We start from the raw sequence: 26386 nt of genomic DNA, 5'->3' as shown, positions 1-26386 counted from the left end.
GGAATGCAGGCCCACAGGACAGACTGGGAAGGCCAGTGAGGAGTCTGTACTGGCTGGCTGTGCTGGAGAGTCACCAGCAGCACGTCCTTGCTGCTTCCCAAGTTTTCTGAGTGAGATGGTGGCATGACGCTTGGGAAGGGAATTTGGTTTCTCAAAGTGATGTTTTCACTTGTTCTTACGTGATTGTAATTTGACCTGTGGTCACAGCACGATGACTCTGTGGGTTAGTCAGGATGTTGTCCTTAACGAAGGGAACGTAGATGTCAGTGCTGTTCAAAGAGGCAGTTTAAATCCAGAATCCTGTTTGAAAAGCTGATTCTTCATTCCCACACGTCAAGCAAGATGTTTGCTGTCAAGGCTCTTTAGAAATGTAGCTGAGAAAGGGCAGGGGGCGTGGCGTTGGACAAGAGCAAACTCCCACGGGGCTGTTGGGGGTGGCCTCTGGTGTTAATGGAAGTTGCTCCTCCCTCCAGCAGTTCAGAGTGATTTCACAGTCTTTGGTGTTTATAGTTTGGAAGGAAAATTTTTTTTGCCTCCAGTAGTAATGATCAGCTTGTTTGTCAAAACCAGACACGTGGGTGTGAATGAGCCCTGCCGATCTTTGAGTGTCTCCTTTGTGCCTGGCCCTGTGCGACTCCTTCCACAGGGCGCAGGGATCCTCCAAGGCCCATCACCACATTCTTTTCGCCTGTGCAGAAACTAAGTCTCAGAGGGGTTCAGCAGCTGACCTCAGGCCACACAGCCAGTCATTGTCCTAGCTGATATTTGCCGCCAGATGCCGCCCGTGTCAGACTGAAAACCACAGTGTTTCCGTGGCCTCGCCCTGCAACTGTCCCAGCTGTGCCCACTTCCTCACGGTACCTCACAGCAACCCGGAGGCAGGTGCTTCACAGGGGAGCAGAGCTGGGGCTCAGAGGGGTTGGGCTTGTTCACTGGCACCCACCCAGTGCCCGCAGGACCTGAATCCTCGCCTGTCTGAGTTTAGGGCCTCATGAGCTGTTTCTATGACACCTCCCCTCCCTGCCCAGAGGTGCAGAAGTCAATTCTGAGACCCAGAGCTGCCTGGGTGTGTAGAGCAGGGAGTAGAGCAGGAACTTGGGGGGGAGCCTGGTTGGACCAGTGGGAGGAAGTCTGTGTGGCTGGTAACAGATTTTGTGTTCGTAAAGCCATGCTGAAGTAATCGCCCAAATTGCTCTTTGAGAGAACGGGCTTTTTTCTTTTTTAACTCTGTGATCCTGAAACTGCACATTCGTTCTGTGAACATAGCACATGGGTGTTTAGGACTCAAAAATAGTCTGGTAATGCTGTTGTTAAAATGTGATCAAATTCATATCAAAGAACTTTGTAGTTTTAAAATGTTGCATATAAATAAAAATATGATGCTTCACCTTCCTCAGCAGGCATTTCACAAATGCCTTCAGCACACGGGTCATTTTTCTGGTCCTACCTCCCATGGATGAGGAGGCTGGGGTGTGATCACTTTCCCAAGGTTTGAAAACTGCCTGCAGCTCCCAAGCCAAAGGGTGATAAACAGCTATGTGTCATTACCTGCCCTGTGCTCTTGGGAGGCCCTGGAGGTTTGAAGTTAGTTGTTTTGTAAACTCTCTAAGACTCTGGGGTGAATACATCCTGAGAACTACAGGTTGCTAGCCAGAGTCTGTCCGCTTCTCTGTGTCTGCCTCCCCCAAGGTCATGGCAATCAAGGAATGATGATGGACTGAAAAGTTCAGTTTTACTTGAAAGTACGTCCTCCCTGAATGCCTGTTTGATATCCAGAGCTGTCATGGGGTATACTGGGAAATGGATGATCAGAGAAATAGCTTTTAGGCCACTTTGTGAGAGGTAGTCGGTTGGTGCAGAAGTATGGGTGTCAAGTCAGGGTAGTTCCATGACCATAGGGCCAGTATCTGAGGGCAGCATCAGCCTGCAGGAGTGACGCACAAGGTCTCTGAGGTCAGAGCTGGGTGTTTCTGAGAAGCCATGGCTCCCGCCACCAGGAGAGAAAAGAGTGTTAGTGAGGCAGAAGCTGGTGGTTTGTGGAGTTGTGATTTTGATTCTCGGTCAGGAAATCAAGAGTGGAGAAAAGTCTGGAAGAGTCAGGGAGAAGACAGGATCACAGCTGGACCTGGCTGGACAGGGAGCCAGAAGGCAGACAGGGGGTGGGTGCCTGGCGGGGGTGTGGGGTGTGTGTGGAGCAGGCTGTGGAAGCAGCCCTGCTGGGCAGATGCCTCCTGAGAGCAGGGAGCACTGGATGGCCACTAGCTCCAATGGGGCTGCGGCCTTGGGGTTCTAGTGTTGGGAGCGCCCTCTGGCAGGGCCTGCAGCGTGGCCTACTTCCTGTGGGTGAGGGCCTGGCCAGCCTGCGTTCACCGGACTGGATGGGTTCCAGAGCCAGCCCCGGGGTGTGTGTCAGGGTGAAGAGGCCAGAGTCCCGCTCTGTGGAGGGGGCTCCTTGGGGCCTCATTGCCGCCTAGGAAGGTGGATATCAAAGCCCTTGGAGCCTGCAGTTCGTATTGTTGGCTGCACCTGCAGGTCACATGGCCTGAAAGCTTTTCAGAATGCCTGTGATGGGGCTGCACCCCAGACGGTGGTTAGGGAGCCAGTTGTGTTTTCAGAAGTGCTCTAGAGCACTCTGATGGTGTGTGTGGGCTGCGAATCTGAACTGTGTGCTCAGGGAGCTCCTGGGAGTGTCAGGGATTTGGTGGGGGGCGTCGAGGCTGGAGCCAGAGGGAGCCAGAAGCCTTTGCAGTCACGAGGTGTGGGGTGCTGGGACCCAGAGCTCCTGTCAGCTGCTGTGGATGGACTGGGAGGGAGGGAGGAGAGGGGGCAGGTTAGGGGAGTCGTGCCAGAGGAGGACGGTTGGGTGACCACCTGGCTGCAGAGGTTTGCCTTTCAGTCACCCAGGGAAAGTGGGCTGGGTTAGCAGAGTCAGCAAGGTGAGCGCAGGAGAAGAGACTCTCGCCCAGCTGTTTGGTGACCTCCTTCAGCCTAGCTCTTAGCCACATCAGTGCAGCTCACACCACCGGGCCAGCCTGGGAGCCAGATTCCTTCCTGCACCCCTAACTGTGATGACCACAGCAGACACTGCTTGTAAAATGTAGAACTACACTTCTGAAAAGTAATTATAGTAGATAGCTGTAATTTAGAACTCCTTATTTAGGTAGATGCACTTTATTGATTAAAGATCAGAAATATGGTTTTACCTGGTGTATTTAACACAAACCACAATATCATCATTTATGGTGTTTCCAGAAAAAAGTAGTTTTCAGTCCAGTTTATTCAGTTCTTAATGTTTACTGAACACACATGTGTTATATACTGTAGGTTAGGAATACGTACATGATGAGATGTAAGTTCCTAGGAGGGAAAGATTAGGAGGTTGTGATTAATATATACACACCACTATATATAAAATAGGGCTTCCCAGGTGGCACAGTGGTAAAGAATATGCCACCAGTGCAGGAGATGCAAGAGACGTGGGTTTAATCCCTGGGTCAGGAAGGTCCCCTGGAGTAGGAAATGGCAACCTGCTCCAGTATTCTTGTTTGGAAAATTCCATGGACAGAGGAGCCTGGCGAGCTACAGTCCATTGGGTTGCAAAGAGTTAGACACAACTGAGCACACACACACACAAAAAATATATATATATGTGTGTGTATATATATATATATATATATATATACATAAAATAGATAAACAAGGATCTACTGTAAAGCACAGGGGACAATACTCAGTATTTTGTAGTAACCTAAGGAGAATAACCTGCAAAAGTATACACACACTATTGAGTCACTGTGCTGTGTATCTGAAATTAACACTGTGTTGTGAATCAGTGTTGTAAATACTCTAGTTTAAAAACAAAGGATGTAAGTTCCTGCCTTTAAGCAGCTGATGATCTGCAGAGAGCGGCTCCTGACATGGGACAGGTAGTGTCAACTCCAAGAGAGAGACGTTTAGTAAGTGTGGGCAGATGCCGAGAACGAACTTGGGTGTCAGAGAGGAGATGGTGCGTAAGCAGAATCTTGAAGAAAAAGTGGGAATTTGGGGGGTAAGAGGACCCCAAGCAGCAGGAATGGGCCATGAGGAGCCCTGGGTGAGATGTCAGGCTCGCTGAGCCAGGAGGGTGTGGAGGAGGCAGGCTGGGGCATGAGCGGAGGCCCCCATCAGCCTTGAGTCCACCCTGGTTCTCACATGGCTTTGGCGGCAGGGGGCCCCCGGTGCTCCCCCCAACCTCTGATCTGAGCAGCTCTGCTCCCTCCGAGCATGGGGAGCTGGGAAGAGCTCCTGTGAGAAGAGGTCCTCTGCTGTTTGAGACAGACTGAGGTGATGTCACTACTATTGTGTGTGGGCGCAGCCCGGGGTGACTGGGAGCGGGTGCTGGAGGCCTCCCTGGTGACCTGGAATGCCCACACTCCTTTCTTTTGTCTCAGAAGGTGGGGCTGGAGGGGGCTCTCAGCTGCCCCTCCTCTCCGGGAAGCTGGTTCCTCGGGTCCGGGCCTGGTGAGCAGGTCCCTGGGGAGAGGACTCCTGACAGCCAAGCAGCTCTGTTCTCTAGAACTCCTGGAGCCCTGTGTGACGACATTGTCTGGGCGAGGGGCTGAGTCCTTAGCTCAGGGCATGTGTGAGCAGCTGCTGTGTGCCTGACTTGGAACTGGGCACCCTCCATGTGCACCTTGGTGGTCCGTGGGCCCCATCCAGCCTGCCAGTGCTTTTCGTTTGGGTTGTTGGTGCCTCTTTTTCAAGATTGAACTTGGTTGCTGTATTGGTTTCCTATGGCTGCTATAACAAATTACCACCCACACAGTGGCTTAAAGCAACATGGTTCTGCAAGCCTAGTCCATGTCGCTCTTTGGGTGTAGGCAGGGCTGTCTCTTCTGGAGGCTCTGGGGAGCTCTGTCCCCTGCCTTCTCCAGCTCCTTGCCTCAAGGTCCCTCCTCTTCAAAGCCAGCAGCTATAGTCCTGTCCCTCTCCCACTGTGCCTTCTGACACGGCTTGCCTGTCTCCACTTGTACTTTAAGGCCCTTTGTAGTTACATGGAGCCCCCTGGATAATCCAGGGTCCTCTTCCCTATTTTAAGGTCATCTGATTAGAGACCTTAATCGCATCTGCTACTGTAATTCCCCTTTGCCATCCAACTGGGATTAGGATGAGGGCATCTTTGGGAGGCCTTTATTCCGTTTACCCCAGATGCCAACATGAAAATCAGGAGATCTTACATAGCAATCCAGACTTGCGGCTTCATTGACAAATCAGAACACTTGGCAGCCGGGGCCTGCCGCGTTGCCTGGCAACCCTGGGTCAGCGCCAGGGTCGGCGCCATCTCTGGATGGGGTTGTATGTGCCAGCTCCTCACAGCCCCCACCCCTCCCATGGTATCCACTCACCTCCCTTCGTGGCCTGGGCCCTGCTCTGGGGACTCACGGCCTTCCACTGTGGTGGCAGGTGCCTGCTCAGGGTGGTGGAGCTTCCTGCCTCTGTCTTCTGTGTCCTTATGAGACCCCCCCCCCCCCCCCCCACCTGCAGACCTCTGTCCTGTCCATGCCGCTCCGGAGCCTCTGTGGTGCTCTTCTTGGTGGTGGTGTTCATACCATAACTCCTTGTCTCCTGTCCCTCCTTTCCAGCCTGGTACCTTCCATCTTCCATCTTGCATTGGCGTCTGTGAGAAGCAGGTCTTTCTAGTGCACCGTTAGAACAGTGCCCATCGAGTCAGGACCACACAGCAGCGTCTCGTTGAACACCTGCTGTGTGCCACGTGCTCCCCTAGACTCTGGGAATGCGATGGGGGTGGGTGGAGGGAGATACCCGCCTTGCCTCCCCTGCACACTTAGTTCTGGAAGAGGGAGCAGGACAGGTGAGCCGGCAGTTAGTTGTAGCATCAGCTCCTCCTGCCTCTCGGGAGGGAGGTGCTGGCAGCCTCTTGCTCCTGGGCCCTAGCCTGGAGGTGAGCTCCGTCTGGTGTGCTGGGCCTCTGGAAGAGGTGCTTTGGTGAATGATCCCCATATTTGCAGACATTGCCGGGACCCCAGCTGGTGGCTGAATTTGGGACAGGCATTTTGGAGGGTCATCAGTTAGCAGTGCGAGAGCCCAGGCTGGACGCCTCTGTGTGCTGCTGCCCTGTGGCCTGACCTGGGACTCCAGTTGTTTTCGAGGAGCCCTCTGTGTGGCTGCTTGTGGCCAGGTCTGCCTCCAGGTGACCCTGTGCTGTGGGGCTCAGGTGGAGGGCGCCTGGTTAAGCCCCTGGAATTTGACAGCTTAGAGGCATCTAGTTCTTTTATCTACACAGAATACTATCCAGCAGGTCAGAGATCTTTGGAAACTTGCTTGAAAACAAAGCTAGACTTATCATTATGGAGGGTTTCCAGCTTATAAAAATAGAATAGTTCAGCTTGACTGTTTTAATCTAGGCTCTTCTCCCTCCCCTGCCAGATTATTTCAGAGCAAATCCGAGACTTGACTGTTGATAAGTGCTTCAATGTGTATTGCTCACAGATGTGGACTCTTTGGGAACTTATATTTAAATAAGGACTGACCACCAATGGTCCTAATTCTGAAGTTCATACTCTCTGGGTTCAAAGCTGGGTTTTTTCAGTTGTAGCATAACAGTCATCTTTATACAAAATCTTGATGTGGGTTAAATTTTATTAGCACTTCTATTAAGGCAAAACAATGAGAGTTCAGGTATCTTAATTATTTTTTTATTATAAAATAACATAAAATTTACCATGGTAAATGGACCTGAGTTTGAGCAAACTCTGGGAGATAGTGAAGGACAGGGAAGCCTGGCGTGCTGCAGTCCATTGAATTACAAAGAGCTGAACACAACGGAGCAATGGAACAGCAGAAGCCATTTTAAAGTGTAAGTACTCGGCGGCATTACTCCCATTCCCTGTGTTGTGCAGTCTCACCTCTGTCTGGTTCCCAGGCTGGTTTCATCACACCTGCAGATAGACCTGCACCCATCAGCCCCCGCTGCTCCCCTCCCCTCCCTGGCATCCATGGACTTGCCTGTGCTGGACAGTTGATATGAACGGAACCGTGTGGCACGTGGCCTTCTGTGACTGGCTTCTTCCTGTTGGCATCCTGTCTTCCACAGTCACCCACATGGTCAAGTGTCAGTGCTTCATGCCTTTTATGGCCGAATGATATTCCATCCTGTGGACAGACCACAGTTTGTTCATCTGTTGATGGACACTTGGTTTGTTTCCACTTTGGCAGCTGTGAGTAGTTGCCGCTTTAACTTGTCAGTTCTTAATTTGAAACGTGGTGATGTGGTGTGTGGATCAAAAAGAAATGTCACCTGTGAGGGGGCAGGAAGGTGCCTTACCTTGGCTCGGTTTGTTTCCACACACACATTCAAAGGTGCTTGCTGCCGAGTGGGACACATGTGCTGCAGAAGCGCACTGTGCATAGCATCCCCCTGGGGGCACCCAGGCCCACAAGGCTGCTCTCTGCCTCTGGGGGCCAGGAGGCCCACCCAGCAGGCTGCTGACCAAGGACAGGCCCTGCCCTTCCCAACCTCAGCAGCCACAGCCGTGGGTCTGGGGGTGGATGGTGGCCTCTCTGAGCAAGGCGGCGAGGGGATGATCTCTCATGTCCTCTTGGAGCCATCGGTACACAGGTGGATGCCTTTCCCTGCCTTCCCCAGTGAGATGGTCAGAGTCAGTTCCCTTGTGGCTTCATGACTGCATGCTGAGTTCAGGATTGCTGGTTAGATACACGGCTGTCAGCTGGACCATGAAATCATTTGGGAGCATGGCGTAGATGTGAGCGCTGATTTCTGGTAGGAGTTTATTTCCAGTGAAGAGTCAGTGGCAGCCCAACTGCTGACTGTGGGTCAAGGGCTGCCATGCGGGTGCAGAGGGGCCCTTGTCCACTTCATAGGGGTCTGGTCCTGGTGTTGGGAGCACGTTTCATCTATGTCACGCTGTGTGTCCCCTTATGAGGACATGAGGGTGGGGTTCATCTCAGGCCCCAGGACAAGGAGAAGCTTCTTCTGTGACTCTGGTCTGTTTTTGTCTGTAGACAGTGTGAGTCATCTTTGCTTTGGCCACCAGGAAGCTCAGCTCAGAGCCAGTCTCTTGTCCCAACTCTGGTGTGGTCTGCACTTGGTTTCTAACCTTGCTTTCTGGCCCTGCTTTTTTTCTCCCCCTTCTGTTTCCCTGTTGCCTGGGTTTCTTCATTCACTCGCTATTCGCTGTGTCTCCTGGCTTCCTCTGAGCCAGTGATTCTCAACTGCTGGGCCCCCGTCACCTTTGGTTCTAATTATTCTGGGTGGGGCCTGAGCATGTCAGTTCCTGAAGCTTGCCAGAGATCCCGATACAGATCCCCTCACAGGTGGGGGTTGTGAGCCACTGATGTTGGCTGTTTGCACTCTTTTCAGCAACAAGGCAGGAAACATAGGCAGAAAGGATGGAGTTGGGGAGGACAGCGATGCAAAGGATGGTGGCCTGAGCTCAGAGAAGCAGTCAGGTGGATCATGTAGTTCCTGGTAGCCTTCTTGCTGGTGGAACCAGCGGGACCTCTCCTTGGCCAGCCTGCAGAGGCCTCACCTCCTGGACAGACCAGGGATGAGCGGCTATAGAATTTGCTCTGAGGGCTTTGGGCCTGCCTGGTGGGAGCGTGGCTGTGTGACAACGTCCTCGGGCCGTCTGGGACCTGAGCCTGTGTGTGGGGCCCAATCAGGCTGCCATTTGCTATGGAATGCAGTTCTAGAGAAGTCCAGTGGATAAGAAGGCATTCATAACAGGGTCTTTTCAACTAATCTGACCCTGCCTGTGTGTTAAAGGAGCACTCTCCCTGCTCTAATCAAGAGAAGGAATAAATTATGACTGAAAATACATTCCCTCTTGATTTAAAAAAATATTCTTTATTGGCAGGAGAGTAAAGTAAGTAGCATAAGAAATCACCATGTAACCTGACTGCAAGGTGTTAGGAAGATGTTAATATTTGACGAAAGAGAAATGTTTTCTTTAAACAACGAAACCAAACCCTTTATTATTTCTTCCCTCTCTCTCCCTCTTCCCAGTTTTTTTTCATTAGGTTCTTTTGACTTTGAGCAAGAATCTTGGTAACTTCTTTCCCTCTTCACCATCTGATTATCGATAGTTTTTCCAAAGACTAAAGCCAGCTCTGATAGAACATACACACCAAAAAAAAAAAAAAAACCATACGCACCGACCAAGTGTCTTCAGGCTGGTTCTTCTCCATGCTGTCTCGTGGGGAATGTTGATGATGCCTGTCTTAATGGTAATGAAAGAAAATGTGGGAAGTTCATAAAAGTAGGAAGGGCCAAGCTAGAACCAGCCCCGTTACTGTAATTGTGGCTAATATTTTGGTGTATTTTCTCTAAGTTTTTTGTTTAGTGCCCAGGGGTCTTTGTGGCCTGCGTGACCGTCACGGGATGGCACAGAGCTTTCTCTCAGATGGCTGAGCTGGGAAGAGGTCAGCTGCCTCCTGTGGTTTGTCCCCCACTCCCTTGCTGTGGGTGTGGGGTCTTGTGGCTGGGAGAGAGCACCGCTGGGGGTGAGGCTGGGGAATGAGGGGCGTATTCAGCAGTTGGATGTGGGAGGGGGAGGAGGAGACCCTGACTGGGAGGCTGTAGGGGTTGCTGGGATGGGGCGTGTAGGCAGGGTGGCCTTCAGGGAGGATGACTTTGGGGCTGAACAGTGGAGCGGAAGACTGCTGGCTCTGTGAGCCTCAGAGACTCCGGAGTGGGTGGCGCCCCCCGGGCAGAGTCAGCTGCAGCTTTGGGGGCCCAGGTTGCCTTTTACCATGTAGTTCAGGGAGTGGCACTGATAGATACCCCATTCTCCCAGGGCCAGGTGCCTGGGTGCTGGATCTTTGAAACCTTCCCTTCTGGGCTGGAGTGGTGTCCGACCTGTCGTCCTGGGTTTCTGAAGAAACCTCCTCCCTCACTGAGATCAGGCTGGTTTATGATGAGGTGGTCGTGCGTGGTTTATGCCTCTCCTTTCTGGAGGCTCTGGAAGAGAAAGCAGGCCCATTCCTCAGGAACGTGTTTACCTGAGGCTCATCAGCTCCCTCTGCTCCAGTCCAGGCTGTGGGTCCATGGGTCACTTTGGGGTGACCCACGACAAGTCAGTGCTGAGTGAGTTCCCTCTGGGGCCCTTGGTGTGGATGTGCCTGTGCCCAGCCCGAGGCCCTGTGAGCAGCTCTGCCATGCTGGGGAGGGGTCCCCACTTCCCTGCCTGCCTGGCTGGTTACAGGCTCCTCCGGGAAGGAGGTGCTGGCCTCCCCTGAGGCTGTGTGTCCTGTGAGGGCAGCGGTCTGGTGTGTGTGTATGTGGGGGGGGGTCTGCATCAGGGATTTGTGGCGTTGCTCTGCCAACCAGTGGATGGTGAAGAAATCTATGTGGTAGACCACTAAAGGTCACTGGGAGGAAAGAAAAAGAAAATTGGGTTAAAACTAGGAGGGAAACAAATATTGTCTTCTTTAAAAGAAAAAAACTTCATTGGCACACTGCTTCTGACTCAAGCTCTCAGAAATAAAAGATGTTTAAAAACCTGTGGCAGGAGGCTCACAGATGTAACCTGGAATCCATCCCCCAAGGCCTCCCGCCTTGCAGGAGGTGATGTGGAAGGGGCCAAGCACAGTGCCCAATGAACTGGCGACTTCTGAGCATGCAGCCAATTGAGAGAGAAAGTCCCCAGCCATTGCAGCTGGCCTCTGAGGGCCTGCCCGTCTCCCCGCAGCTCTACGTCTCTCTCTCTCTTACTGAGGCCAGGGGAAGGCCCGGCAGGAGGGTCCAGCTTTGCTGCTGGCCCTGTCTGTGCCTGCGCTTCCTTCCTTGTTGAGGCTGTATGGGTAGACCACGTTTTGTTGTTTATTTACCCATTCATCTGTGAAGGGAAGCTCTTCTCACTGGCTGGCTGTTAGGAGCGATGCTGCTGTGAACTCCAGGGCCACATGCATGCTTGGGCACCTCATCCTTTCTCTCTGGCGGAGACACAGGCCTCCACCACCCCCCCACGCTGTGGGGAACTGGCCTCTGAGGTGCTGGATGCAGAACATCACACCTCCCTTCTGCCGTGTTTTACTAGCTAGAGCCGTGGCTGATCCCTGAGGAGCGGGGAACACAGCTCTGTTACAGGTCCAGGAGGCAGTGGACCGGAAGTCCTTGGTGCACAGAAATGATGACCACAGAGAGGGAGTGGGCATCCTGGGCCCAGGGGAGGGGTCACTGCAAGGTGGGGTTCCCAGGTGCAAATTACCTGCCACTGGTAGGCCCGCCTTGGAAGCTGGTTGGTGGAGAGACCATGAGTCCTCCAGGGAGCAGCTTAGAACATGTGGTGGTCTTCAAGGAAGGACCCGGGAGCCTCCTGTAAGTTATGTTTGGGTCCTGTGGCTGAGGAGCTGGCACTGAGCCTCCTTGGCGGGTACTGCCTCACTCACCCTCTCTCCTCTCCTGTGAAGTGCTTCCCTTGCAGGCTGGGGCACATAGTAAGCCATCGATAAACTCAGTGGTCACCTCGGTGAGTTTGGCCAGCAGCAGCCGAGCCTGCGGTCAGTGAGTGTGCGGGCTGGCCTCCCCAAGTTTGGTTGTTTTCCTGTGAAGCACAGGTGTGCCGGAGGACCCGGTTCTCCCCCTGGTCGTCCCCAGGCTGACCGAGGGAGCAGGAGGCTGGTGGCCAGTGAGGCAAGGAAACACTTCTTTCTCTAAAGTGGAGTGTTTTCTGGGCAGATCTCTGTGTGCACTGTCATCCGTGCTGGAAACTCACTCGTTTATTATTTTCCTCAACAAAGTAGGACAAAGGCAACGTAAACATTGTTTGAAGAGAAGTATTTGCTAATGGAGATTAAGCCAAAAGGAAAATAACAACTTTAACTTCTTTTTGGTTTTTGTGTTTTGACATTCAGCAGCATACTTCTAATCTTTTAAGAATTAAAAAAATTACATGGTATGCCAGCCGCGGTTTGTTTCTGCTTGTTAACTTTAGTGTGAAATTGACTCAGTGCCGCCTTGCCAGACATGGGCCTCTCCAGTCCTGCTTTTCTCCTGGGTGGGGGAGGTGCCCAGCGGGACCGAAGAGGGTGCGGCAAAGGCCTGCGAGCAGCCGTGGGCCCCAAAGGAGGAGTGAAGGGTCTCCCCTCCATCCATTCAGATCCTTCATGGGGTCATCTATCGGCTTCCAAGGCTGCTGCTGCCATTTTCCTGAGGAGGAAACAGATTAGTGAGGTGACAAAAACATGGTGTGGGGGCAGCTCTCTCTCCACTCCAACTAGTGGTAGTTTTTAACCCCCAGCAGCATCACAGCCCATGTTTCCATACCCCGTGAGACGCTGGGGGCCCTGGACTCGGGCGTCGGGTGAGGGTGTGGGGAGCAGCCAAGGCTGGGGCAGCGTGGGAGCAGGTGGGGTTGAGTCACTCCTTCCCGGGGCAGCTGTGTGCCCGGCTCTGCGCCAGGCCCTGTGAGGCAGCCCCAGTGTGCAGACAGTCGGGGCCTCTGTCCAGAGGCCGTGGGAGGAAGTGGGGAGAGACGGGGGAGGCCGGAAGCGCAGGTGGCCTGCAGGGCAGCCGCAGCAGGTGGGGGGTGCTCTGCAAGGCTGGCTGGAGGTGGGGGGCGGTGATGGGCTCGGTGCTGTGCCACAGAGGCTGGCCCCATGCAGCAGGTCTGGAGGGCTGAGGGCCCCACACTGGGTGTTGGAGCTGTTTGTTGGCTTAACCAGGCAGAGAAGGTACAGCCCTCCCAGCCTGAGGCTTGCCTCCTGCTGCCTCCTCTGGGCTCTTCATCCCTGTTGGTTGGCATCATGCCCCACATCCCCTCAACTCCCCTCCCCTGCACCACAGGATGGTTCTCCTGTGTCTCCACCTCTCTCCTGGCCCTTCTTGGACGTCACTGATGGCCACTCACCCTCTTCTGACTTGCGCCCCCTGCCTGCTCTCCTGGGCTCCCCCAGCGCCCACCCCAGCCTTGGCACAGCTGCCCTGGCCGTGTCTGTTCTCTGTGCTGGTCCTGCCAGCACCTCCAGCTTCATTGTCTTCATTGTTATACGGCCTCCTTCTGAAGTGGGCACACCTTCCCCACCTTGACATACTGTGTCCCTGCCATTCTGCTGGCAGCCAGGTGCTGCGGTATGGGTGTCTGCCTGCTTCCTGCTCTTCACCCCCAATCCGCCTGCTGTGACTCCATCAGGACTGCAGGAGCCCCGCCTCCACTGTGCTGCTTCTCTGCCCCCAGACATGCACACCCACTCCAGTAGCTTCGGCTGCAGCAGTGTTTCTTAAAATAATGTTAAGTGGAAGCCGTTGAATGTTACTCGTCTTAAAGAGTTTTTTATCGTCAGAATGCCGCGGTACCTTTGCTGGTTCCTTAGAAAGTTAAACCGAGAGCTCCCATGTGACCCAGCAGCCCTCTTCCTCAGCACCTGCCCAGGTGAGCTGAGCACACATATCCACACAAACACTCATATGCAGAGTTCACACCAGCATTGTGCATAAAGGCCAAGATATGGAAACAGTCCAGGTGTCTGGCTGATCAGTGGGTAAATCAATGTGGTCTGTCCTTACGAGAGGAAAATTACCACATAAAGGAATGAGGTACTGATAATGCAGTATAAACGAACCTTTAGAATACTCTGAGTGAAAGGAGCCAGACATAAAAGGAACATACTGTGTGGTTTTGTGTGAAATGTCCAGAGTAGGTGAGTCCACAGAGACAGGAGGCAGCTTGCTGGGGGCTGGTGAGAAGAGGAGTGGGTACTGATGGCTGATGAGCAGGGCCTCCCGGGAGATGGAAACGTCGCTGGGGGCTGGTGAGAGGAGGAGTGGGTAGTGATGGCCAGTGAGCAGAGTCTCCTGGGGGGTGAAAACGTCCACTGCAGTGACTGTTACCCATCACTGTGCGTGTGTGCTAAGTCACTGAGTCGTGTCTGACTCTTTGTGACCCCACTGACTGTAGGCTGCCAGGCTCCTCTGTCCATGGGATTCTCCAGGCAAGAATACTGGAGGGGGTTGCCATGCCCTCCTCCAGGGGATCTTCCCAACTCAGGGATTGAGCCCACGTCTCTTATGTGTCCTGCATTGGTAGGCAGGTTCTTTGCGACTAGTGCCACCTGGGAAGCCCATCCAACACTGTGAGGATCCTAAGTTGTGAGAGTGAATTGCCTACTTTAAAATGGCGAATTTCGTCTTAATAAAAACAAATAGAAAGACCTCCTTTGCCCAGATGCCATAGCATGATACCTGATTTCATGTGTGTGATTACTTAATGCAGGTATTTGAATTTAGAAGTGAACTGATTTAGGGACTTCCCTGGTTGTCCAGTGGTTAGGACTATGTGCTTCCACTGCCATGGCCCTGGCTCAGTCCCTGGTCAGGAACTAAGATCCCACAAGCTGAGTGTGGCCAAAAACAAGTAGACTGATTTGAAGAAAAATATTAAGCATACAATAATGCAGCTTATATTAAGAATTAAAGAGGAGGATTCCTAACAGCGCCTGGAACATCATAAGTGCCCTGTGAGTGTTAACCATATGACTCTTACTTGGAGGGTTTGACAGAGACCTGGAAGGGGAGTAATGAATTGGCAGGTCCAGATTCCTCAGTGTGTGAGGCCCCCAGACCCGCCCCCCTCCTCGCCACCTCTTCCACGCACGCCCACGGCTCCCCTCTGCCCCCATCCTTCCGTAGCTCTGCCCCAGGTGCCCAGGTGTCCCGCCGGCTGTCCCGACCCAGATGGGGGCAGGGGCTGCGTCCTGGGCTTCCCCATGGGCATCATTCCTTGTGTGCCCAGTGTGTGAAAAGTATCGGCTAAACCGTACGTCTGTCTGCGCTGTGACGAGGAAATGATGTTACAAGAGAGAACAGCAAGAACATTTGTAAAATGCCGTGCAGATGTCGCTGTGTGCCCTGCAGAGCAATAGCTCTGCTCCCGGAGCAGGGTGTAGAAGCCTTGGTGCATGAGTCTTGGCGACTTATGTGCACACACCAGCACTGTTCACGATGGCAAGAAGGTGAAGTGGGCCCAGGTGTCCCCAGACAGGAGAGGGGGTGGGTGTCGCTACATGTGAGCACAGGCGCTGTCACATGTCAGGGACACACAGCAGTGTGGACAAGTCTCAGAGCCCCAGTATCGATGCCAGGGCAGACTGTGGTGGTTGGACGATGTCCATGGTGAGACTATCATCTTCTTTCTTAAAAACCATGGGACCGCGGCGCTCAGAACCCGAGCTCTTTGCGGGGGTGGGGTGGGGAAGGGGTCTGGGTGACAGGGGCATGTTGTCTGTACCCACATGTGGCTGGTGTGTGCTCTTGTGTGTGCCCAGCAGCACATATGTCATAAAAATGTACGAGGACAGAGTGGTGGTTGGAAGACCTTCTCTGGGTTGACGCTGACATTTGAGAGTCCAGTCAGCGGTGCAGAGTAAATAAGATCCTGGGAACATCTCCAGCAGAGGAGGAGGAGGGAAGTCGTATTTTTATTCTGGACCAAAAGAGGAAGTTTACCTTTCGGCACTGAGACTGGTTTTTTTCCTGGTGGTACTTCAGACGACAGCTGTTCTTAAAGGAGTAGTCAGAGCTCTCGGGTTGTTCCAGCCCATGTGGCTGCTTCAGCAGAAGACGCAGCAGTCACTGAAGAGGTCCCGTTTTTATTAAGGTGTGAGTTCTGATGGGCTGATGTTTACATCGTCTTGGAGTCTCTGATGCGCAGGCTTCCTTCCACCCGCCAGCTTTCCTCATGTTCATGTCTGTGGGGCCTGACACTTTCCAGGGCAGTGCTTTCTGGGAAGAACCTTAAAGGCCTGTCCATGGTGGGCTATGTTGGAAGGCGCTGGGAACGCCAGGGGCCTGTTCCAGGACAGCACCACACCGCCTGGGCCTCACGTCCGCACGCGGGCAGGGGCTGGCCCTTTAGCTCCAGTGTCTGGGCTCCTGCCCGCTTGGCTTGCTGAGCTGGAGACGGGCTGAGCAGGGGTAGGAGGGTGGTTATTTCTGTGCTGTCTCTCTGCCTGTTTAGCACCTGACAGGAGGGGCCTTCGAAGCCTCTGGATTCAGCGAGGAAGGATTCACTATTCTCATGGTAGCGTGGGGTTTGTCTGAAGCCAAACAGACGAGATGAAGAGGATAGGACCAGAAGCCAGACGTCTGGGAGCAAGTCCCGGTCCTGCCACATGCTGGCATGTGGCTCAGGCTAGTTTCTTACCCTCTCTGTGCCCGACTTCCTCACCTGCGAATTCTTACTGAGGTTCAGCGAGCAGACGCTCTGGCATGTAGTCAGGGCTGTTAGGATTCTCCAGTGTCTGTTGAGAGAGCCTGTGCTATTTTCAGTTTCTATTCTGAGCCTGTTCTGTTCGGGTGACTGTTGGCATCAGAGAGTTAGCACATCTGAGGCCTTGTTGGAAATGCCAGCCACACAGGAGAGGACTGGGCCTGGGCCCGGGCGTGACGGTCAGGAAGGGGCTTGTGGACGATCCCGCCTGCCTGACCAGGAGGTGCCTTCTGCCCAGCGTATTCTGCCCAGGCCCTGCTGCTTCTGTAGCCGTGTCCCCTGCCCTGGACCATGTCCCCAGGCTGCCCTCGGGATGCTGCTGAGAAACATCCTCAGGGGCACACTGGGAGGACACAGGTGTCTGGACCCGTGTCCCTCAGCGCCGAGCAGCGGCTGCCCCATCTCATCACCTGGTCTGCTCCTGAGCCCAGGCTGGTAGGGAGGCAGGGCTCCGCTGCCTGTGGGACTGCCTGGGTATTACTGGCTGACATGGTTCACCCCTGCCCTCAGGTCCTTTGTTGTGAACTCTTAGCCACGTGGAGTGGTTTTATATGTTCACTGGGCAGAGTGGCTGTTCTGACCCCAGCAACAGAGACCCTGAGGGAGACTGCTGGGGGACTAGCCCAGTGTGAGCCCCGTGTCTGAGGAGTGGAGGGGGGTAGGGTGCTGTCTGCCTTGTTCAGTTTCCCTCTGTGCCCGCTCGCTCAGCCCACGTCAGAGCAGCCTGTGCTGAGGACACATGGTGAAGATGGGGACACAGCAACTGGGATGAGCGGGAATGTATCCCACATGGAGAGGATCTGCCCACAGTGGGAGCTGGTGACTTGAGAGAGTGACTGTGGTCCCCAGATCTCAACTGACAGGAAAGAGCCAGTGGGGCAGTGCAGGGGGAGGCCGTGAGCAGGGGAGCAGGCCATGCCTGGGCCGGGGAGAGTGCCAGGGGGCGGAGGGTGCACCCGTGCTGGCCCCAGAGGCGCTCACCTGCTGTCTTCTGGGCTCTGGTGCCCCCCTCACTGCCTGGGGTGGGCTGCAAGGACCTCAGCCACACTCCTGGAAGCCCATGGGAGCCCCTTGTGCAAGGCCGGGTCTGCACTTACACTGCCTGGAGGTGCCTGTCCTCACCCGCGGGCTTCCTCTTGGCAGCATCTTGAGCTCCTGAGAGAGCAGTGTCGGGTGACTGCTGCGCCTGAAACCAGGCCCGTGTGGTCCACAGCCGCCCCCCTCCCCTGGCTTCCCCTCTCCTGCTGGCTCCTTAGGACGTGGCCACAGCCCAGCACTCAGCGCCACCACAGTGTCCAGCCAGGTCTAAATTAAGCATGAAACCCTGGGAATTCTACATTTTCCCATGTAGCTCTGTTCTTTTCCCCGAGTGTCTCAAGTTGGAAACTTCTGATCAAACCCATCGTGGGCCTGCCCTGTGTGTGCGTGGGTGGGTGTGAAGTCATCAGATGCCCCCTTCTGTGCCCCAGTCTCTGGGTGGTGTGGCCACTGGCCATCAGGGGGGTCTCTCTCTCTGGTGGTAGAGTCACTCAGCGTGTTAGAATGGGACTCTGGCCCAGTGGTCACAAGCTCCTTTCTTGGAGGGGGGCTGAGTTCCGGGGGCTGCTTTTCTCACTCCACAGACCCGGGAAGGCCCACAGGCCAAGGGAAACATCCACCACTAGGCTTGTCGCCAGAACTCTAGCCTCATGGTGGCTGACCTGGGGCTGGTCTAAGGTGGGGGCTCCTGTGACACCCTTGAGCTGACAGGAGTTGAGCCCTTGTCAGAAAGGGGCTTTGGGCTGGGAGGCTAGGCTGGGCGTCTGGTCTACCCTGCCATCCAGGAGCGGGAGGCTGGGCCTGGCCCAGCCCTGAGCTCTGCTTTCCAGGCCCCTGGTTCTGTGTGCTGTCTGGTTTCTGGCAGGGTTGTTTAAGAATGTTGTCCTCAGTTGGTCATTAGCAAAACTACTTGGAGGAGTAGTGGAGGCGAACATTGAGGAATTTTCTGTTCTCGGAGGCATGCACACGCATCCACTAGTCCAGGCACCAGTGTTTGGCCCTCGCTTCTCTCCGGGAGGTACTGCTTGCCACACCACCATTTCTAAGTGACTGTGTTGTCGGATGGCCAGAACCATGTCTCCTGAGCCTGGTCCTTGTTTCACACCATCTTTCAGAATGACTGCACTTCAGCCCCTGTGTAACCTGCAGCCCAACTGCTCTTCCTAGAGACTGAATGATCTGCCACACTGGTAAAGAAAAGCAGGATTCCTCACGTGTGTTTTCAGTGCTTGATTTCTGCTTTTAGAAAAATCACTAATGTGGTCATTGGAGGCTGTCTGACATCGAATTTGAATTTTCCTGTGCTTGTTCCAAGACTGTCATGTCTTGGGAGAAGCCCCCAGGTGGCTCTTCCTTTTTGAGGGGGCAGGGGTCATCCGGCGTTGGGGGGACGGTCAGTCCCCCTGCAGCCAGTTAACTGGCACCCGGGGCTCTTCCTGCACTGTGGGTGCTGTCACTGTACCCGCTTTACATCTCAGAGTTAAGAGTCTCAGATGTTTGTTTTTGAAATTCTTCACATATATGAACGCAGAGTTTTCTTGAAGTCCGCTTTTGGGGTAGAGATGTAAGATTTGATTTCTCTGCCCACCGAGGAGTCCTGGGACACGGATGCTGTGTTCGGTGAGGTGAGGCGGATGGCCCTCAGCTTCCCTGCAGGTGTCGCCTGCCTGGAGAAAGTCACAGAAGGCTGCCGGACGCAGAAAAGGAGCTGCCATCTGCGGATCCTGTTAGGTTTGGGGAGGGGAGAGACGTTTGCTGCCTGCCGTTCCCTCATAGCTGGTCTGGGTCCCTGCTAATGATCCCCGACCTCTGAAAAGCCCCCCAAATGGGGGTTTGGTGGAGACCCCAGCCATCAGCGTCTTCTTGACACCTGGCCAGTCATGTCCCTGTCACAAAAAGGATGACCAGGACTCTGTGGGCTTTGACCAGGGCCCACCTGGGGTCTGGAGCCATGAGGGCTGCTTCCTCCCTCATCTGGGACTCTGGATTTGGAAGGAATTTCCCCACCCAACTCTGCAGGCTCTTGAACACATTTTTATGGAATTCTTCTTGCCTCCAGGGGCATCACTCTAGCCTTGGAATTTTTTGTTTGTTTTTTTAGTGTTGTTCTGTTTGCTGTTTTATTCTATTTGTAGTCTCCACTGTCAGTGGAATTCTGGTTGTGTTTTCAAATATGCCAGAATTTTTCTGCCCCAGCTCGTCTTTGGCAAATGTGATCCAGCTGTTACTTTATGGTCACCATTATAGGCTGCTCTTGAGAAAGAGTCATGATCCGAGACTGGCTGGGCTGCCTGCATGTTGGGGCCAAGGGACGCAGCTCCTTGGTCGTACTGGGCCATGGCTCAGCTGTGGCTAAGGGCCCGTCCTTCAGGCGCTGTGTGTGTGGATGGGCTGTTGCCTGGGACAGGGCATGCGTGCTGCAGGTTACACGTGGCTGGGATGGCTTCTGCAGCTGTGAAGTGCAGGGTAGGGGAGCCTGCCGGGCTCAAGGTGGGTGACAGACAGGGTGCTGGGTGGCCCTGGGGCCCTGGGACCTCGAGTGTGACCAGTGACGCTGGAGCGTTTGCTCGGGAGGCCCCCTCTGAGGCCCATCCTATCTGGCGGCCATGGATGACCAGCCTGGTCATGTCACACGTGCAGGTCCCCACAGAGCACCTGGCCCTGCTCCTCGCACACACTGTACAAGGTTTGTAAGAGCCGGCCGGGCAGTGGAGTTCACTCTGCCCACCTTCAGCTGAGTCCCATTCTGCTGAAGCCCTGCATCTGCAGATGAAGACAGAATTCTTCACCTGTCTGAGGGTGGAGAGGCCTTGCTCACCAAGCAGATGTCTAATTGTCACCAGGATGACAGTTATGAGCTTCTCCTATTTGGCTGCATGTGAGGAGTGGGCATTTCTTGTGGCTTCCCCACTCCTGACACTTGCTGATTACTTATTTCTGAAGCCGGGATGAAGCTGGTGGAGGCCGCCCACCCATTGTTCCTCTGGCAGAAGCGGCAGAGTGAGGGCCCCTGTGGGAGGAGGGAGAGAGTCCTCAGCAGGGAGCCTTGGTCAGCTGACCTCGTGACCCAGAAGGAAGGCTCTCCATCTGCACCAGGGGAGGGGTGATCCTTACCCGGAAGGAAGGCTTTTTGTGAGCACACAGGGAGACAGCCTGGCCCAAGGCCACCCAGCTCTTTCCCAGGCCAGAAGCCCAGTGACAGCTGGGTGTGGGGTGGGGGTGGGGAGCTGCAGGTCCTGGGCCTCCTCCCCATTCTGTAGGAGAGGAGTCACCTGGCACTGCTTCCCTTTCAATCCCCGCCTGCCCCCTCTCCTCCTCTGAAGACCTCCCCCTGAGGGCTAGCTCTGCAGGGAGTGCTTTCCTCGCCTCCGTCTGTGGCCCACCACCACAGTCAAGTTGCCCTGGACTTGCATCCTCAGGTCCCCGCGCTCACCTCTGTCCCCTGCCAGATGCCTCCCTGGGGAAGGGGCACTATTTTTAACTTGTGTCAGCAGCGTTTATATCTCGGTGCTGGGTGCTCACTGGCAGCCAAACCAGGTGGTGTCCTCCACACTCTGGACCAGGCCTGTGGCCAGAGGCATAGCCTTCACTCCAGCTCCGCAGGTGTTCCTTCCCTGGAGAGATGTGTTTGCGGCAAAGGGCTGGGTGGACCTGTTAATGTAGAGCCCTCGGTTCTCTTCTCTCTGAGATGAGGAAACTGGGCCAGAAGCAGTTTATTTGTAAGGTTGTATCAGTGCTACATAGCTTGTGCTAGATGCTAGAGGCTCTGAAAGCCCAGTGGGGCCTCAGCCCTGGTCTCGAAGGGGTTGGGCATCTCTGTAAGAAGTCAGGAGAAGAGGGTCAGAGAGAGTCTCTGGAGCCAGTGTAGATGGTGTGAGATTCTTCTAGCGGGATCTGCCAGGTGTGGCAGAGCAGATCCAGCAGAAGTGGTTTGAAAATAGACCAGGAGTTACAGTGTTACTGTTTTCCTTCCAGAGGCTTAAACTTGAGTTTAAACTGTATTGGTTATTAACGTGTAGTATTGACCTTATCTTAGTTTTGAAGGGAAGATGGCATTCTTTTTGTCCCCGGGGGCTGGAGGATGTCCTCTCACCACCCGGGCTGGCCGACCAGTGCCTGCCATTTGCAGAGCGCCTGCTGTCTCAGGGGAACTCACGCACAGTAACGTTTGTTACTTTCTCTAGGTCATGGCTTCCAGCTTCTAAGATCTGAGGCTCCATTAGAGGAAATGACCGTCAGGGACCCTGCTCCAGACCTGTTACAGAGACTGAACCTCTGTGGGGCACAAACCTACTGGAGACGGGGAAGCTTCTCTCTCTGAAGGGATCTGCACTTGTCACAGAACGTAAAGATGACGACCTCGTCCATCAGACGGCAGATGAAAAACATTGTCAACAACTACTCGGAAGCTGAGATAAAAGTGCGGGAAGCCACCTCCAATGACCCATGGGGCCCGTCCAGCTCCCTGATGACGGAGATCGCGGACCTGACCTACAACGTGGTGGCCTTCTCGGAGATCATGAGCATGGTGTGGAAGCGACTCAACGACCACGGCAAGAACTGGCGGCACGTGTACAAGGCACTGACGCTGCTCGACTACCTCATCAAGACGGGCTCAGAGCGCGTGGCCCAGCAGTGCCGTGAGAACATTTTCGCCATCCAGACCCTGAAGGACTTCCAGTACGTCGACCGTGACGGCAAGGACCAGGGGGTCAACGTGCGTGAGAAGGCCAAGCAGCTCGTGGCCCTGCTGAAGGATGAGGAGCGGCTTAAGGCCGAGCGGGCCCAGGCCCTCAAGACCAAGGAGCGCATGGCCCAGGTGGCCACCGGCATGGGCAGCAACCAGATCACCTTTGGCCGGGGCTCCAGCCAGCCCAACCTGTCCACCAGCTACTCGGAGCAGGAGTACGGCAAGGCCGGGGGGTCACCGGCTTCCTACCATGGCTGTGAGTAGTAACCCCCACGCCGGGCACCAGGCTCAGCCAGAGATTGTGGCCACTACCTTCCCGCTGCTGGCACCTGGCAGCAGCCCCTCAGTCCGCCTGGGGTTACTGTTACAGAGGGACTTCTGGCCTGGGGTCCCAAGACCCTCTGCCACTCTGGGGTTTGACTCTGTGCATGTGGGCAGGGCCGGCCCCGGGGGCAAGGTGGGCCCAGAGGATGGATTACTTGCTTCCTCCTCAGGGCAGGGCTGAAGCAAAGGGCCTGGCTGCCCCAGCAGCAGGGGATTGGCTGTCCTGGAGAATCTACTCTCTTTTATCTCATATTCAGTGTCTTTCTGAAACTGGGCTTTCTGAAGCTGGTCTCCTGACTGGCTCAGTGTCTGTTCTGCTTGAGCATCACTGGGTGAGGCAGTGCATGTCCGCCTCACTTGGAGAGGGAGAAGCCAGGCTTCCTTCCCACCCTGAGCGGGAGTCCTTGCTGATTCGGTCACACGGTTGGGTCCGTGCTTTCTGGGCTGCTCTATTTTCTCGCTTTGCATGTTGAAGATGCTGGGTCTTTGCCCAGTGTTCAGGAGCGATGTCAGAGAGCAGAAGTGGCATTCAGGGCCTGACGGAGGCTGGCCAGGGAGCCATGTTGGCATCCTAGATGTTCATGGACGTGGGCCCTGAAACGGTACCCCTCTGCCTTCTCAGTGCAGTGGCAAGCAGGCAGCCCTGGTAGCCTGCAGGGTGAGGGACACAGAAATTGTTCCTCTGGCTGTGAAAACAAGAATCCAGGTACCCCTACCCTTTGCTTTTGGAATAAGTAACACTGTTAGCTTAAAAAAAATTTTAACCCAGTTGTTTGCAGTTTGACAACCCCCTGTTGACCTTGCTTATTTAGTTTGGCAGTTTTCAGTTTGTCGTCACCCTGCCACTTGTAGCATTTGTGTTGAGCAGATTTGCACAGTGGGGTCGGACTCCCGCCTCTGGGATTCTCAGCGATTGTCAAGCTCAGAGGCCAGCATTCCTTGTCCCACTTGTAGTTCTTGTCGTTTCCCCACCTAGTTTGGATGACTCTGCTCAGGCAAAGGCTGGGACCTTGGTGAAGCTGCTTAAAAGAAATGGAGCATGCAATCTGGGGTTCCAGGGGCTTCCCTACACTAGGTTGATAGAAAAGGAAGATTGCCCTTAAGAAGTGAAGTCGTATGTGTGCCTCAGGGAGCCCCTCTCCTCCAAGAAAGGCAGCTGCAGGTGGGCTGGGCTCCGGGCTGGCCTCCTCTTTGGAAGTGGTCACGTAAGGGCCCTGGGGGCTGCTTTTCTCCTGCCTGCCTTTTGAGGTCATTGCCCCTGAGTCCCGAGAACCAAGAATAGGAGCTGAAGCCATGTCCCATGCATCGAGTGAAGACTGTTCCAGGGCTGGGAGGAGGTGGTGGGGCCTTGTGTCTGGTCCCATGGCCTCAGCCTTCGCCTCCCTGCCCAGCGGCCCTGAGTTGGCCCACCTCTGAGAGCCCGAGCTTAAGCTGCATGTTCAAGAGTCTGTTCGCGGGGCCCGACCTTGCTTTTCCCTCTAACAGCCTGTCTCTGTGTGTGTGTGTGTGTATGTATGTATGTGTGTGTGTGTGTGTGTGTGTGTGTGTGTCCCTGCCCCACAGCACCCGAGGCCTCGCTGTGTCCCCAGCACCGCACTGGGCCCCTGCGGGGTCAGAGCGAGGAGCCACCGCTGAGCCAGCGCCCGCCCTTCCTGCTGCGCCCAGGGCCGCCCTCCTGCCCGGCCAGCGACCCGGCCCAGCCCTGCCTCTCTTGGGACCCCGCAGCCCAAGGTGGGAAACGCAGGCAGCCTGCTGGGTGTGCTCCTGGTCGCCCAGTACAGCCAGCTCTCTCCCTGCCTCCCGGGTCTCAGGGCAGCTCCCTCTGCAGCCCAGCACTGGTCCTCCCCTCTCCCAGGAGCCCTGGCTACCCTGCCTCCCTCTCCACACCCCTCACCCGGAGGTCTCAAGGGAGCCAGCGTTTGCTTTGCATGAGGCCTGGGTGGTTGTCGGGCTCTCCCAGTCCTGCACCCTGCAGGACTGGAGGTGTGCTGGCGGCAGCCCCGGGCGCGGGGAGGACTGGGCCCCTGGGCCGGGCCTGTGGTTTGGTCCTGGTCCCACCGGCACACCCAGCCGGGAGCCGTCCTCCATGCTGTAGTGATGCGGGCGGGTGAGCAGAGGACCGAATGGGGTGGATTTTGCTTCTTAGTTCCCTGCCATCCTCCCTGAAATCCGTGGGACCCGGGACCATGGCAAGCAGAGAGTTAGCTGTCCAATCAATTGTAGCTTGCAGTGTTTGGAGGTCTCTGACTCAGTGGGGATGGAAGTGAGGCTTGCTTTGGGGCTGAGTGCTAGCTCTCCTGGACAACCTTCAGCTGGTGCGGGCTACGCTGAAAACAGATTTTGCTGCAGCCTATGAAGAAGTACGCTCAGTCTGCTGCCTTGGCACCCGGGCCCGCCGCAGAGAACGCCTCTCCTCTCTTCCCTGGGTAGCTCTGACCGGGGTGGCCGGCAGCCCTTGAAGTGGCCCCCTCACTTGGGCCTAATATACCTTGCGGCCACCCTGCCAGTGCTCGCGGGACCATCGCGTTGAGCTCTGGGCCCGTTCTCCCCTCACCCTCTGTCCTGAGGGAGGACTAGCTTTGGTGCAGGGAGGCAGTCAGCATGTTTCAGACTGACACTCCTGCTGGTCCCCAGTGCCCCTGGGCCTGCCTGTCGAGTACCGGGGGCCCCCAGCTGTCCTGGGACGCTTGCATTCAAAGCCCCCGAGCTGAGGCCTGCATGTCCCCCCACCAACTCGGTGCCTCCACACACTGCCAACAAGTTGGTCGACCCACAGCCCACACTGCCTCAGCTCTGGGGCCTAGAGGTAGAAATTAAGGGTAGAAATTAAGGGTAAAATGACTGAGTGAGTTTGTTTTCCCAGAGTTTATCAAGCCCTGGATGAGGTTTGGGCAAATTAGTGTTACATGGTGTCACCATTCTGGTGCCTTCCTCTCTGTGTCTCGTACCCTCACCGTCACGGGTGATCCTTTCTGAGCACCTGCCTGATGCCAAGTGTGAGGTGAGGGCTTCCCCTGGGTCCTGGGGATCTGTCTTGAGCACGCCAGCTTGGAATGCAGCATGAAGGGGTCACCTTGACTGGCCTTGTGAGGTGCAGCAGAGATCGAGGCTGGGCCCTCAGCTGGCGTGGTGTGCTGTCTCCATCGGTGGTTGTTTCAGGCTGGGGCACTAGCCCTCTTTTCATTTTCTTTACACTTAGCCTTTGGAACTACATTTTGTGGGCTTTTCCAGAAATATGGAAACGTGCCATATCTTGAGGCTTTGAGTCTAGACCATCTGATTCCTAGAGGTTAGCTTTTGTTGGTAGTGAAGGCTGTTTCCAACTTTGTAGCTGCCCTTTCTCTGCTCCCTGAGCTGCTGGCTGCCCAGAGCCCAGGCACACGTCTGACAGGCTGGAGTCTCGGGGTGGACGCGGGCACCACGGTCATGGTGCTGAGGTTTCTTGTAGGCTGCGGCCTGTCCAGTTCAGGTTCTTCCTCCTGTCCCTCTGGCTGATGACTGGCAGCCGTGCCCTTTCAGAAAGTCAGAGTCAGCAGGCGGTGTGCCCATGGGCCTCCTCCTGTGGCCTGCTGGCGACTCAGTGACCAGCCCATCGGGCCAGTGCCCCTGTGGCCCGCTTTTCCACGTCTAGGTGGTAAGCTCAGCACAGGTGGCACATAAGAAACTCTGCTGGTTTTCTCATTGTAAGATAATGCCTGTCTACTCCTGATCGTGTAGAAAGTGCAAAAAGAAGATGGACACACTCCATAATCTCCTTAGACTGCTGTTGTTCCTGTGTGGGTGTGTCCTTCTGAGTGTTTTTTCTAAGCGCGTGCTTTTCCAGGCCTGCAAGTTTGTTTGGATCCCTGCCCTTTCTATCATGACGTCATCACCCCAGCTGCCGGGCCTCTGGGCACAGGCAGTGGTGGGGCCTCATCATGGCCATCTGTCTGGGGAGAGCCAGAGAGTTCTTACTCTGAGGAGGAAGCGAGGACCAAATCAATACCCATATCCCCCATGGCCAACTGTATGAACAGACCTGGATCTGGGTCTGAAGTGTGTTTCATGGGAGCAGAAGGAATCTAATGTTTTATATTGTATACATGGTAGACCAGTGTTACACACGTGT

General features: G+C 54.9%; 1 protein-coding gene across 4 annotated transcripts in view; it reads left to right on the top strand.

Moving 5' to 3' along the window:
• Positions 1–26386, top strand: part of EPN2 (epsin 2) — a 52072-nt gene that overhangs the window by 5122 nt on the left and 20564 nt on the right. For 2 of the 4 annotated variants that reach the window (XM_061143623.1, XM_061143622.1), the window contains exons 2-3: positions 21449–22210; positions 23842–24009. In XM_061143623.1, coding sequence (XP_060999606.1) covers positions 21616–22210; positions 23842–24009 — 763 coding nt within the window. In that variant the 5' untranslated portion in view covers positions 21449–21615. The remainder of the gene's footprint in view (positions 1–21448; positions 22211–23841; positions 24010–26386) is intronic. The other 2 variants (XM_061143626.1, XM_061143624.1) reach the window with 1 other exon arrangement.

Source organism: Dama dama, chromosome 5, assembly GCF_033118175.1.
Source record: "Dama dama isolate Ldn47 chromosome 5, ASM3311817v1, whole genome shotgun sequence".
Classification (NCBI taxonomy): domain Eukaryota; kingdom Metazoa; phylum Chordata; class Mammalia; order Artiodactyla; family Cervidae; genus Dama; species Dama dama.
The sequence above is the reverse complement of the archived record's forward strand: the minus strand, read 5'-3'. Positions and strand labels throughout refer to the sequence as shown.